This window comes from Borostomias antarcticus (assembly GCF_949987555.1).
Source record: "Borostomias antarcticus genome assembly, chromosome: 18".
In the NCBI taxonomy this organism is placed as follows: domain Eukaryota; kingdom Metazoa; phylum Chordata; class Actinopteri; order Stomiiformes; family Stomiidae; genus Borostomias; species Borostomias antarcticus.
In genome coordinates, this window is record NC_140251.1 from 12,716,181 (window position 1) to 12,729,110 (window position 12,930).

General features: G+C 45.8%; 1 protein-coding gene across 4 annotated transcripts; it reads right to left on the reverse strand.

Annotated features, from left to right (window-relative positions):
- Positions 1-1,501: 1,501 nt before the first annotated feature.
- On the reverse strand, positions 1,502-12,382 carry nap1l4a (nucleosome assembly protein 1-like 4a). Of its 4 annotated transcripts, XM_084452392.1 has the most exons (15): positions 12,332-12,382; positions 10,827-10,874; positions 10,408-10,480; positions 10,100-10,244; positions 9,007-9,093; positions 8,728-8,859; positions 8,293-8,364; positions 7,811-7,950; positions 7,440-7,585; positions 5,274-5,293; positions 4,594-4,713; positions 4,466-4,501; positions 4,264-4,314; positions 3,992-4,038; positions 1,502-3,253 (listed from the first exon to the last, which is right to left on the reverse strand). In XM_084452392.1, exons 2-14 carry the CDS (start codon positions 10,852-10,854, stop codon positions 4,033-4,035), a joined length of 1,056 nt encoding a protein of 351 aa, XP_084308518.1. In that variant the 5' UTR covers positions 10,855-10,874; positions 12,332-12,382; the 3' UTR covers positions 1,502-3,253; positions 3,992-4,032. The 4 variants fall into 4 exon arrangements, with proteins under 4 accessions (XP_084308518.1, XP_084308515.1, XP_084308516.1 ...); XM_084452389.1 differs by lacking the exon at positions 3,992-4,038; XM_084452390.1 differs by lacking the exons at positions 3,992-4,038; positions 12,332-12,382 and adding an exon at positions 10,969-11,046.
- Positions 12,383-12,930: the final 548 nt, after the last annotated feature.

The window sequence follows — 12,930 nt, forward strand, 5'->3', positions numbered from 1 at the left end:
GGGAAAGTCCCATGAAGCCTGTCAGCAAGTGTCATCCCGACAGCTCGAACCGTCTAGTGCCACCACCATGTCAAAGTTGGAAGTGCATTTAGGCACACAAATTTTGACCTGTTGGACCAATTTTCAAAAATGAGGTACCGTTGGAATCTCTGGCTCATGCCGAGTTCATCGCACCCTATGATGTCATTTTCCACCAATGGGATTTCCCACCATTTTGTATTTTGTGTAAATCACTTAAAATGTATCTTCTCCTAGGGATTTTCACCAATCTACATGAAACTGGCTGTACACATTCTCTAGACCAATGTCCACAAAAGGATTACAGGGATTTTCAATTGTTGAAGGCGTTCACTCACTACAGCCAATCGAATTTGGCGTCCAAGCCACCAAACAGGAAGTGTGGTCATATCTCAATAACGTTTTGTTGTATCATAACCACATTTAGCACACTCGTCGGGGACGGTCCCGTGACCCGTCACCAAGTCAACACCTCGAACTCTCTAGCGCCACCAACCTGCCAAAGTTGGAAGTGCGTTTATTCTGAACCGTATTTTGTCTTTGATGCGCTGGTCGCGCGTCCTGCTTGGCCCCCACATTGCTGCTTGCAGCTATATTTATTAATACTATTATTTCAAGCCTAGGATGTCTGTAGCATTGATGTGAACGCAATGACCTCGGATTTCTCATAAATTCAGCCCTAGCGAACATGGGTGCACTCTGGCCTACGGAAGAGCATTAGGGCCAACAGCGTTCTTTTTTTTTAAGCTTCTGAGTTTAAAGTCGCACTGAAACGGACGTTTGAGATCATCTAACTTCCGTAGTTTCACGTATTTCCGACGCAAACAAGCTATGAGGGTGGGACATGTTTAGAGGAATTTGATAGGAACATTTACAAGTGGACGGGTTTTAAGAACTTTAGACAGATTCGATAGAAGGATTGCGTTGATTGACGGGTGGATGTCGTGAGATTATTGGCCTAAAATCTAAGGTCCCTGTTGTCGTCACTGCACGTGACCTACCGTTTTCCAGGAAGTAAGAAATTATATACTTTGATATAAGATTACAACAAAAGTAGAATTTTTTAATTTTTTTGGCATATATCGTTGAATATGTGAACACTATGACTATGTGAACCAAAATGGGACAGAATGCTTTTTTCATTTCAGTGCGACTTTAAAGTAAGAAATTCTGACTTTTTTCTCAGAAGTTATTTCTGACTTTTTTCTCAGAAATTCATTTTTTTTTCTCAGAAATTCTGACTTTAATCTCAGAAGTTATTTCTGACTTTTTTCTCTGAAAATTAAAAAAAATAATAAACTCAGTTGTTGGCCCTAATGCTCTTCCGTACTGGCCTACCTACGACTGCATTTTCGCATTCTTAAATCCGTGTTCATAGATAAGAACAAATCCTAGATAAGAAACCATTCAGCAATACCAGAATTGTCCCAGGAACCTTGTAAGTGGAGTTAAGAAATTTATTTTTAACTGCGCTCAGGAATGAGGACCATTACTTTCATGTCACACAACTTTAATAGAATATCTTAACTAATTCTGTACAAATTGAAAAGAATATTGCGTAAGTAACAAATCATGAGGAACCAGATAAGGCCATTGCTAGCACACTCAATATGGGGAGGTTGAAGAAGTTGTCACCGTGGCTTGGAGATGATCTGTCAGACAAGATCCATATTACACTGTCACATCTGTGACAACTATTACCCAGGGAAGAGAGGACCACAGTACCAACCAACATCCATGTTCAGAGAGTATAAAGTACATAAGAGGCAACCTGTTACCACAAGCTTCCGAGACATTCTGCGCTGGGACATAAGTGGGAAATCTTACTGTTTTTCATATCTAATTTGTACAGTTTTGTTAGGCTAGTTAGCAAGAGAATGAGACAAAATTATTAGTAACAGTTTTTCTGATATTTGGATTCCTGTTATTAAAGATGGGAATTATCCATAACAGCTGACAAACTGCCACAACATCGCTCAGTTCTCTAGCCCCTAAGGATAGGAACCAGCAATTGGTTTGGGATTGAGCCAGTTCCAGTATACATCACAATGGATCACGAAAAGCGGACAGTCACAATGGGCCTGTTCCAGCCAACCCAGCAGACTCACCATCTGGTGCACCTCTGGGGATCAGATTGGTCTGGACAGGTGTAAGCACTGGGGTAGTGATTCAACCTTCCTTTCATCGACTGGTAGGCATCACCACCACATTACCTGCTCCTGTCCAATCCCTTGAATCTCCAGTGGGTGGGGCTTAGGGGCTGATTGGTGACAGGGTTTAAGATGGGTGGATCTGCATCCTACAGTCCCATTACAACTTGTGACTTAAACTCACATAAGTATACCCTACCCACTTCAAGAAGCAGTTAGTTTACTTATTTACATTTAGTTAATGTTAAGCCCAACACACGTGGGCAAGTCAAGTGGAGAGAAATGCTCAAATGCTTGAAACCAGCTCACATATTAAAAAATAGTTTGGCAGTATACACATTTTGTTAATCTGCAAAGCCTAAAAGAGTGTGTAAATTTGCTTGGCCATGAGAATGGGCCTTCACTACAGTGGTGGGCACGGTTAAATGCTTTCCCATAATGCACCACTCCATACAGCTGCATGAAACCCAAATAAATAGTCCAATGACATGACAATGAACATTACAAAAGTAAATTAAATTCAGAATGATACATTGCGTGTATCTATAACATAACGTAGAAGGAAAAAAAATAAAAGAACTTATCAGCAACCCCAGTGATATATTATGTCAAAACCTGTTCAGCAGTTTCCTGGTAAAGTAACACTTATCTTATTGGCATTAAAAAACCCTGAGTAACTGATTTTCTATGAAAACTAAAGTTGGGATCCATTTCACTTATGCCGTTGTAAATTCCGCAATATTCTGAGGCTCTTGGCAGGAGTCACCTGCTGTTAAGCACTCAATCTGTGTTGCCATGGTGGATAGTTTAAAGTCCAGGTCACTTCCTCTGAGTATGACTGAAGCCAAGTTGTGATGGGGGACGGGACAGAGGACAAAGGTCATGCATGTATTAAAAACACTGTTTGGTTGCGTTCTATTGCGTTTGTATTGTAGTGTTGAGAGTCCATAAGGGGCGGAGCCTGCGAAGATGGGATGAGCTGCTGATTGGATGAGGACTGATTTGACGGACGGCAAGGCTCTGCCAAGCTCCCCTGATCACCACGGTTACTGCTGTTTGCACTCTGCCGGCTGGGGCTCTTCTTTCTGTCGGGAGGAAGGAGAGAAGCAGAGGAACGAGAGGGATGGAGAGAGAGGGATGGAGAGAGAGAGGGATGGAGAGAGAGAGGGATGGAGAGAGAGAGGGATGGAGAGAGAGAGGGATGGGGAGAGAGAGGGATGGAGAGAGAGGGGCATGAGAGGTAAACAAGAGTTGAGACAAAGGAGGAGAAAAGCAAAAATTAGAGTAGACAGGTAGAGACAGGAAATTCAGCTAGTGGGGGCTAAAAAAAACACACAGAACTACTGTATACAGTGAAAGATAAGAAAAGAGGGGGAAGACAATGAGAGAGGGGGAGAGAGAGAGAGAGAGAGAGAGAGAGAGAGAGAGAGAGAGGGATGTGAGATGGAGTAATGTTAGACACCTGGGACTACGGAGAAAGAAGAAGGATGGAGAGAGTGAACTGACGAGAAAAGAGGTTTGGAAGGAGGGAAAGTAAGATGGTGTTTTCTGGCGCGTTGTCGAGAGGTTACGCTGTGAGTTAGACACCTGCTACCGGGAGAATAAAGGATGGAGTGATAGAACAGAGAGAGGGGGGGGGGAGAGATAGAGAGAGAGAGAGAGAGAGGGGAGGGAGAGAGAGAGAGAGGGGAGGGAGAGAGAGAGAGAGAGGGGAGGGAGAGAGAGAGAGAGAGAGAGAGAGAGAGAGAGAGAGAGAGAGCAGGCGAGTCGGCGAGCCAAAGCCAAAGAGGGCAAGGAGGTTGCCATCCTTACTTCTCCCTTACCTACAAATGCATGGGGTGAGAATGATTGATTGATTGATTGATTATGCCTGCAATGGGGGGTACGGGGGGGAGTGGGAGACAATAACAACAACAACATAAACAGGTTTAATGGTCAGGTTCCACCCACTGGCTTATTCAGAGAGAACGACAAGATTCCCTAGCCTTCATCAGACGCAGGCCCCATACATGGTTGAACAAGCCTCAGCGTAGCAACACACTAATACTACTCTGACTACAGGACCAGAGAGAGTGAGAGGGTTACACACACTGACCTTGGGGTCAAAGTCTCCCTCGTCATCATCATCACCATCCTCATCCTGCTCCTGAAACAAACACACACATGTACAGAGACAATGGTGAGATACTCAGTCGCATTCATGCACGCCTGCGCACGCACGCGCACACACACACACACACACACACACACACACACACACACGCGCGCGCACACACACCATCACAGGATGAACTTACCTCTTCATCTCCCTCCTCTACCTCTTCCTCCTCAAACTGTAAAGTAAAAAGTGAAACCACAATGATTTTTTCCACTGTACACACAATGGAACTGTGTGTGTGTGTGTGTGTGTGTGTGTAACACTCACACTCTCATCATCCTCCAGGGCCTCTCCCGTGAAGTAGAGTACAGCTCTGGGAACTATCCTCTCACGGAAGAAATGTCCGATCTCAAAGTCTGTGGCGAGGTTGAACTCTGAGTCCTCGTCCTGGGGCGAAGACACGGGAAACATCAACTACACCTCGCAATCTGATACACCACAGGTAAAGCCTCCGTATACTTCTGTTTGTCTTATTACTGTGCCACATGTTAGCTAAATAGCCTTGTATCCACATGTAAGGCTTTTTCTGGAGAGAAGCAGCATCCGCACAAACTCGTGTGATGCATTGCAAACGTTTGTGCTGGCGTTCTAGGATGCCCCTTGCTACAAGGTTTCCAAAAACCTTCTGAATATCGCACCGGGGAGGCACTAGCTGAGACTCCTGACCCAGTGACTGACCCCAATGACGTACCAAACAAGAGTCACATTTATTTGGGAAGAATGGCTGGCTAGTATAACCAGTTTGTGGGCAATTTGTTTTGACAACTGGACAGTTGATGTGATGCACAGTGAATAACCAATACAATTTGTCTACGGCTAGCTAGTAATGAGGCACTTGCCAGCACCTGCAGGTGTCATTACAGGAATGTGATAGACGAGATATACAGAATAACAATGTCAAAAGAGGAAGTGTTGATTTCTTGTTGTAGAAATGATAAATCACTCACCATCTCTCCATCTGGAGAAACTGCAAGAGAAGACAGAATGTCATTATTTCACTGCGCATAGCGACAGCTTTACAAAAACATACAAAATAGGCAATGTCTTGATTGAACCATAAAGAAACACTAGGCTGTGTGTCTCGCCATGACATCACAGTATGACATCACCGTCACTAGGAAGTGACACCAAAGGAAACTGAAGTAAGAGCCCCACCCTCGCTTCCAACAGGACAAAGTGTGAAACACACCATCATCCTTTCCTCTCTGTCACTGGAGCAATACCGTGTGTTAGGAAATAAGTCGCCACCACTCAGACGTCTACAGATCAAGCCCATGGAACAGTCTTTACTAACCCCTAACCCACCAGCGCGCGCGTACACACACACGCACATACACAATTCATGACACGCGATTAGACAAATGTATTCCAACACAGTTTACACACCGTTTATTTAGTCCGCCCCATTTAATACAATAGCATCAACATTTTGATAAACTGGCGACAGCCTATATTGTGTGGTCAGTCTGTCTCATATGAACAACGGCCAGGCCAAGAGGGGGGGGCTAGGAGGGCGGTGGGGGGGAGAGGGAGGGTCTGATGACTCAAGGTTAAGGTTAGCCCTGAGTCTTAGTCCCAGTAGCACCCTCACCCCATCCCAAGCCCTCTAATTCAGGCTGACACAGGCTGCAGTGGTGGAGCAGATGAAGGAGGGATGACATGGAATTCAGCAGCGTCACGGAAAGAAACAAAATACCAAAGACTGTGCAGCTACAGACGCTTGTTCTATGTTGCCATGGTGATTGGTTCTACATGCAAGATGTTTTGGGCATTGACCCTTCCAGAGGAAAAAATGAGGCCCGCCTTGTGACCTATGAGATGAAGAAAACCACAGCCTCACAGTCTTTACCATGACCACAGAGGTCGTCTAAGTGGCTGACAGCGGACTCCGCCCTCACAAACTGAGAACCTTGTGGCATCACTCAGTGTGTGTGTGTGCGTGTGGGGAGTGTGGCATCACTCAGTGTGTGTGTGTGTGTGTGTGTGGGGAGTGTGGCATCACTCAGTGTGTGTGTGTGTGTGTGTGTGGGGAGTGTGGCATCACTCAGTGTGTGTGTGCGTGTGGGGAGTGTGGCATCACTCAGTGTGTGTGTGTGCGTGTGGGGAGTGTGGCATCACTCAGTGTGTGTGTGTGCGTGTGGGGAGTGATGGCTGACTCACTAACAGACGGCAGAGGCCATACCTTGAGGCCACACACCTGAACACACACCTGACTACGGAGCTATTTATATCCACCAATCTAGGAATGCCAAATAAGGGATGAGAGAGGCTTTCTTGGCCAATCAGACATCAGTGTTTTAAGTGAAGTATCAGGATTGGTACAGGCATGTATGACGACAGCTGTCCGACAGATGAGTCAAATACCCTTACTAATTCTGAGGAATATACCGTAGCCTTCGGTGTTTGTCGGCCAACATTACCCTAAATTGGGGTAAATGAGTAATCCCGTCAGACTGTCATGATGACTCCTAACTGAATTAACGACTAGTGGACTGTAACGCCCCGCCACACACTTCATTCACTGGTTCTATCCACCTATGTAGAATCCTCTATCAATCTACCAGCTATTACCAAGCTTAGCCTGACCAAAACATGTAAACGTCATCCACTAGAGCCCACAGAAACACACACAGTTCTAGAGAACTAGAAGCTCTGAAGCCCACAGAGCACTGAGGACAAAAGCTGACCTTCAGCAGCCGACAGAGGCTCTTTGACTGTGGCTCCCTGGAGAGGAGCAGAACACAACAGAGCAGGGCAGTCTGGGAATAAAACATGTCTCTCTGAATAGCCACTGTACTTTGTGAGGGGGCCTGGCAGCAGACAACACCCCCTCTGCTCAGAGCAAAACACGGAGTCTGGCGACACCTGCTGGTAGGAGCACCACACAGCCTGGCTGGTACTAGGAACTTTTGGTGTTAAGTGTGACGACACGCTGATACGCATGATAGCAATGGACATGGAATATGTATGACTGTGATGATACTTTTGACTTGGAATAGAATAGTATAAATAGATATGTAGGCTCTTAGTGGAGTTAATTATTACCTGAATGATGTAGCTATTTGTGCATGTCTTGAACACTGTAATATGCAAAGCTTTGTGTGCGTTCTGACCTTTGATAGGGTTGAAGAAGTTGAAGAAGGAGTCGTTGGGGACCTGCTTGGTGACGGTGCGCACGGTACCACGGCCTTTGTGCTTCTGCTTCTTCTTAATGGTCTTCACCGTCACATCCTTCCCCTTGTGCCAATCTATCTGACAACTAGGAAGACAGAGAGAGAGAGAGTGAGAGAGAGAGAAGGGGAGAGAGAGGGGCAAAGGGAGGGACGGGTCAGGAACCGAGAAAGAGAGGTATGAGTGAGAGTTTCCCCATTTAAAACGCACACGACCTGCATATTACTGAAGAAAATGGACTCCAGGTCTCCATCTGTGTATAATGAGCTTTTTGGGTGAACTACTCCTTTAGAGACCGTCTCTCTTCTCTTACCCTTCACAGTCGATGATCTCTGGCCCCTCAAAGGAGAAGGGATCTGCAGAATCAGGCTCAAACTTCATCTTGTAGACTTTAGTGAGGACAGCGTTGTTGAAGAAACCATTGGGCTCAAAGTGGAACTCTAGCGTGAAGCTCTGCGTGGGGGAGAGAGAGAGAGGGGAATCCAGGGGATCAGGAAACAACGTTATCCAGCAAACGCCTCTTAGGTCACTGAGCTCACAAAATCAAGCTTGATTTTATTCTGAGCTCAGTTTCACTGTCATATGTCCATTGTCAGTTGCCATGTTTACATGCACGTAAAAAATGTGATTTGGGCACTAATGCCAGTAAGGCAGAACCCATGCAAAAGCCATACTCTTGATAATGTTAAACACCATACTCTGATTATGTTCATGTGATTATGCTCTTAGTCGAGGTAAGCAGTGAGTACAGAACTGTATAACCACATCTTACTGTAGCACTGCTGTGATACTGACCATGGGTTGTCCAGGCTCAGAGAACTTGACCTGGATGTCCTGCAAATGCTTCAGGATGGGCTCATCGTGTTCCTGAGGGGAGATAGATGCATCTTAATGGTAATGGTAAGGAACAGTTCTTAACCACAAGGATGAGTCTATGTAGCTTGGCTAAGGAACAGTTCTTAACCTGTGGTTAAGAATGTGCGTGCTCTTCTACACGCACATTCTGTGGATGGTCTACATAGCCTAAGGTCCAAAGGGTGCGTCTGCCAAATTGTCACTGTGCATGCTTTAGACTCATGTTTATCCGTTGCACGTCATTGAGCAAGTTCAGACTAAGTGTGTGAATGTGCATGGCTTTATAATTTCACTCAGTATGCCCATAATGGGTGTGTGCGTGTGTGTGTGTGTGCGTGTGTGTCTGTGTGCGTGTGTGTGTTTGAGTGTCTTTACCTGTAGCATGTCACTGAGCATGTCCACACTCTTGAAGATGGTGAGCCAAAACTCGGGGATGCCTTTGGGGTCTTCCTCTGGGGTGGCATCCTCCTTCTTCTCCTCAACCGCAGCCTTCTTCTTCAGCTCCTCCTACAGGACAAAGGGGTTTAGTGCACTTCAATAAACTCAATACATTTTTCAGGGGAGGTGGAGATGGAAGTCAGCAATTATGGAATTCAAACAGGGCCAGAGAACTGACACCACAAGCAGGTCCAATGAGCAGAGGCCTCGACGCACCGCTAGCTCCTCCTCTTCCTCTCTGTCGCTGTGCCATTCACACTCCTCGTCTGTGGGTTCCACTTTGGCTGACACCACATCTCGTCTCTGTGCACAGGACACGGACACACAAACAGGGAGACATTGAAAAAGGGCCATTTCAAAATGGAATTCAGTCAGTGACTGACAAAAAAAACATTCACACTTCAGCACACACGGTACACTTCAGCACACACTGTATCTTTATTCATTGGAAGCAAATAATTATTTTTAACTACCCCACAAAGGTACACACCCTGCGGCACGTGCGGTGCGCACACGCGGCAGGCAGAAAGACAGGTGTGGCTGGATTAGTGCTGCCAGTCTTCAGAGTGAGCCCAGCAGAGTGTGTGTCCAGCTCTGGAAATAGCCAGCACTGACTGAGGAACAGTTGGCTACTCGTTACGCCGGTGTTGATTCTAGCACTCACGCTGTGTCGTCACTGACCTAGGATCAGGGCCAGGGGGTCACAACACCATAGTGCAGAGAAAGAGGGCAGAGGGCCACAGGTAAAGGTGTGAAAACAAACCGTTTTTCCTGTCTCCTCATGTCTCCTTTCATTGGTCTGCTCTAGGACGGGAGTAAGTAAAAGACTAGATACTGACTACCAGTGGAAATTCTTCATCTGCTTTTCAGAGAGTGGAAAGTAGACAAGGGGGGAGCCGCTTTGGACTTCAAAGATGAGGTATGGTGGTATAACGGAGAGACTAGAGGACCTTGTAATGTACAGGTTGGTGTAACGAAGAGACAAGAGGACCTTTTAATGTACAGATGGGATACCAGTAGAGGTCTTGGACAGGATGGAATACCAATAGAGATCTACTGTACCTTGTAAATGAGAGGATGGTACCAACCAATAGAGATCTACTGTACCTTGTAAAGGCCTGGATGGTACCACTAGAGACATACTGTACCTTGTAAAGGACAGGATGGTACCACTAGAGACATACTGTACCTTGTAAAGGACAGGATGGTACCACTAGAGACATACTGTACCTTGTAAAGGACAGGATGGTACCACTAGAGACATACTGTACCTTGTAAAGGACAGGATGGTCCCACTAGAGGTCCGTACCTTATCAAACAGAGGCTGGTAGAGGGCAGCGTACTTCCTCTCCAGCTCATGGACCTCCTCGTAGAACTTGGCCTCTACGTTGGCACACTTCACCTGTAGCCTCTTCAGGGCATGGACTCGCCTCTTCACAGCCTTGGGCAGCAGGCTGCAGTCGTGGCAGAGAAATTAAGCAGATCAAATGGAGTGTTTCAAATGACGATAAACTACAATGTTTCGCAAATACAAAACTATCAACTCAAACACAATCTGAATTCATGCTCATGTTATCAATATATCATTATATATCTGACTGGCTGTGCGCTCCTTACCTCTCCATGTTGTGGAGGCTGTCTGGTCTGTCCATCTGTCCACCTGCGCTTTGCATTCCCTGATCTCCCTTACCTGAAGTTTGAAGTTGAACAGAGTAAGAGAAAGCTATTCATCCAGAGAAACCCTGTGGCAAAATCTAAAGATGTCGAGCTGTAATAAGGCTTCTCTATATTTAAGAGGTCATTGTTTCATGAACTGGTGTACTGTGTCACGGTCATGGTCACAATGACTTGGACTGACAGGGGAGAGGAGATAGACTGAGTAACCCATCTGCATGTTTCATGATAAGCACACAAATGTACACACACACCAACACAGACAGATGTTCTCTCTATTCCTGAGGTATGACAATATATAGCCAAAATACCAGTATTTGGTGGGAATAAGATAACTTGCCACACACCAGATGCAAACCTACCTCTGCCTTCAGCTTTGTTGACCTCCATTGTAGTGACAACTCCTTCCTCTATCAAAAAGGACACCATGGTAAACATCATACAGGTAGATCACATAGCTGGCAAGTTACTAAAAACTATGCGTGTTTTGCATGGACTACTCACTGCAATAGCTAGTCTAACCGACTCACCGACATGTATCAAACGTTAAGCAAAGAACATTTGAGAAAACTACTGTCTCATCTGCTGTATATCTGGAAGTTGACAGAGAAAGCACAGCAGGCTTGATATTGTGAAATCAACATGACATAACCAGAGAAGCGCAGGCCGATGACGCATTACACTTCTGCGTGACAGAACCAGCCAGTGCTTCCATGCAAGCTTAGCAAGCCAGCTCCATTAGATAGATAGAAACAAGTCCTAACATTAGCTAGCCATCATGATTAGGCCACATGTGCCTGGCTTGGTGAACTGGTGGCTAGAGCATTTAGCTAGCTAAGCGAAGTTCAAGTGGAATCAGCAAGCTGTGACATTCTCCCACACAAACAACTATGGGCGGTGCCACAATACTGTCAAAACAGCTAACATGGCTAGCTGGGTAATAGCTCACATGGCTAGCTGGGTAATAGCTCACATAGCTAGCTGGGTAATAGCTCACATAGCTAGCTGGGTAATAGCTCACATAGCTAGCTGGGTAATAGCTAACATAGCTAGCTGGGTAATAGCTCACATAGCTAGCTGGGTAATAGCTAACATAGCTAGCTGGGTAATAGCTCACATAGCTAGCTGGGTAATAGCTAACATAGCTAGCTGGGTAATAGCTCACATAGCTAGCTGGGTAATAGCTAACATAGCTAGCTGGGTAATAGCTAACATAGCTAGCTGGGTAATAGCTCACATAGCTAGCTGGGTAACAGCTAACATGGCTAGCTGGCTAGCTCCTAGGGACACGCGTGAGCAAGCTGCTGTTAGCAATATCGATAGCTTCATGGTGCAAAGTGGCTACCTAGCTGGCTAGCTCATCGATAATGACAGCTAGCTAGCGTTAGCTTGCTCGGAGTGAGTAGAAACCTGTCTGCCCGTCCAGAAAAGAGCTGGCTGTGAGCATGGATCATGCTGAAGACAGAAGTCACATGACGTGCCTGTTTCTCCTTCGATTAAATGTCCATTGTGTCAGTAAACCACATGGGAGTCGCTTTAGCACTAGCTAGCTTTAGCTTTAGCACTAGCTAGCTAGCTTTAGCTTTAGCACTAGCTAGCTAGCTTTAGCTTTAGCATTAGCTAGCTAGCTTGTGACTCACGGTAGCTTGTAGCCAACTAGGTGAGTAAATGGCTAGCATGGTTAGCATGGCAAGCTAGCTAACGACGTTACAGTTAGCGTGCTAGCTAGCTAGCGGTTTGTTGAGTGACAAAGACAATAGTTAGCTGGTTAACAATACCACACACCTATGACATAATATAGAGTTTAGCACCTAGCGAATACACGTAAACGGCAAGTTGTGACTTGGTGAATTTAGTAACCACTCACCCACTGAGCGGCTTTCCTGTGTGTGTTCACTTCACGCGTCTCCGGGCCACGACGAGACAGAAAAGCACATTGCAGCATCCCCGATGCTCATTGGTCAGGGGGCTGTCACTGCGGGCACATTGCAGCATCCTCGATGCTCATTGGTCAGGGGGCTGTCACTGCGGGCTCGAGGGGAGGAGGGGACGCACCCCGTCCGGGTTCCACATCAAACAGTAGTCTAACTTTTACACCTGTTATTTCATCTCAAGTTCTCAAAATAAGTGTCTTCTTGCGTAAAAATACACTTGGAGTTTATCAGAGGGACTATATCGCCGTCTCGCTTGACCAACAGTAGCTCTCAAGTTTATGAATGTCTTGTTAGGGCTCATATAGTGTTCAAGCTTTGCTGTTTTTTAGGTTTCCTATCTTCGTTATGCTGTATCAGATGGTTAAATCGGGCATTGAGGCATTTTTGTCATCGTAATGTCGGTGAACCCATGGGGGTGAACACTGCACGACACGTTGCACCATAGACATTATAAAGAACTTTATAATTCTATAGTTCTTTATAATGTCTATGCGTTGCACGGTGTTACTGTACTTTCTACAGTCTCTGACCC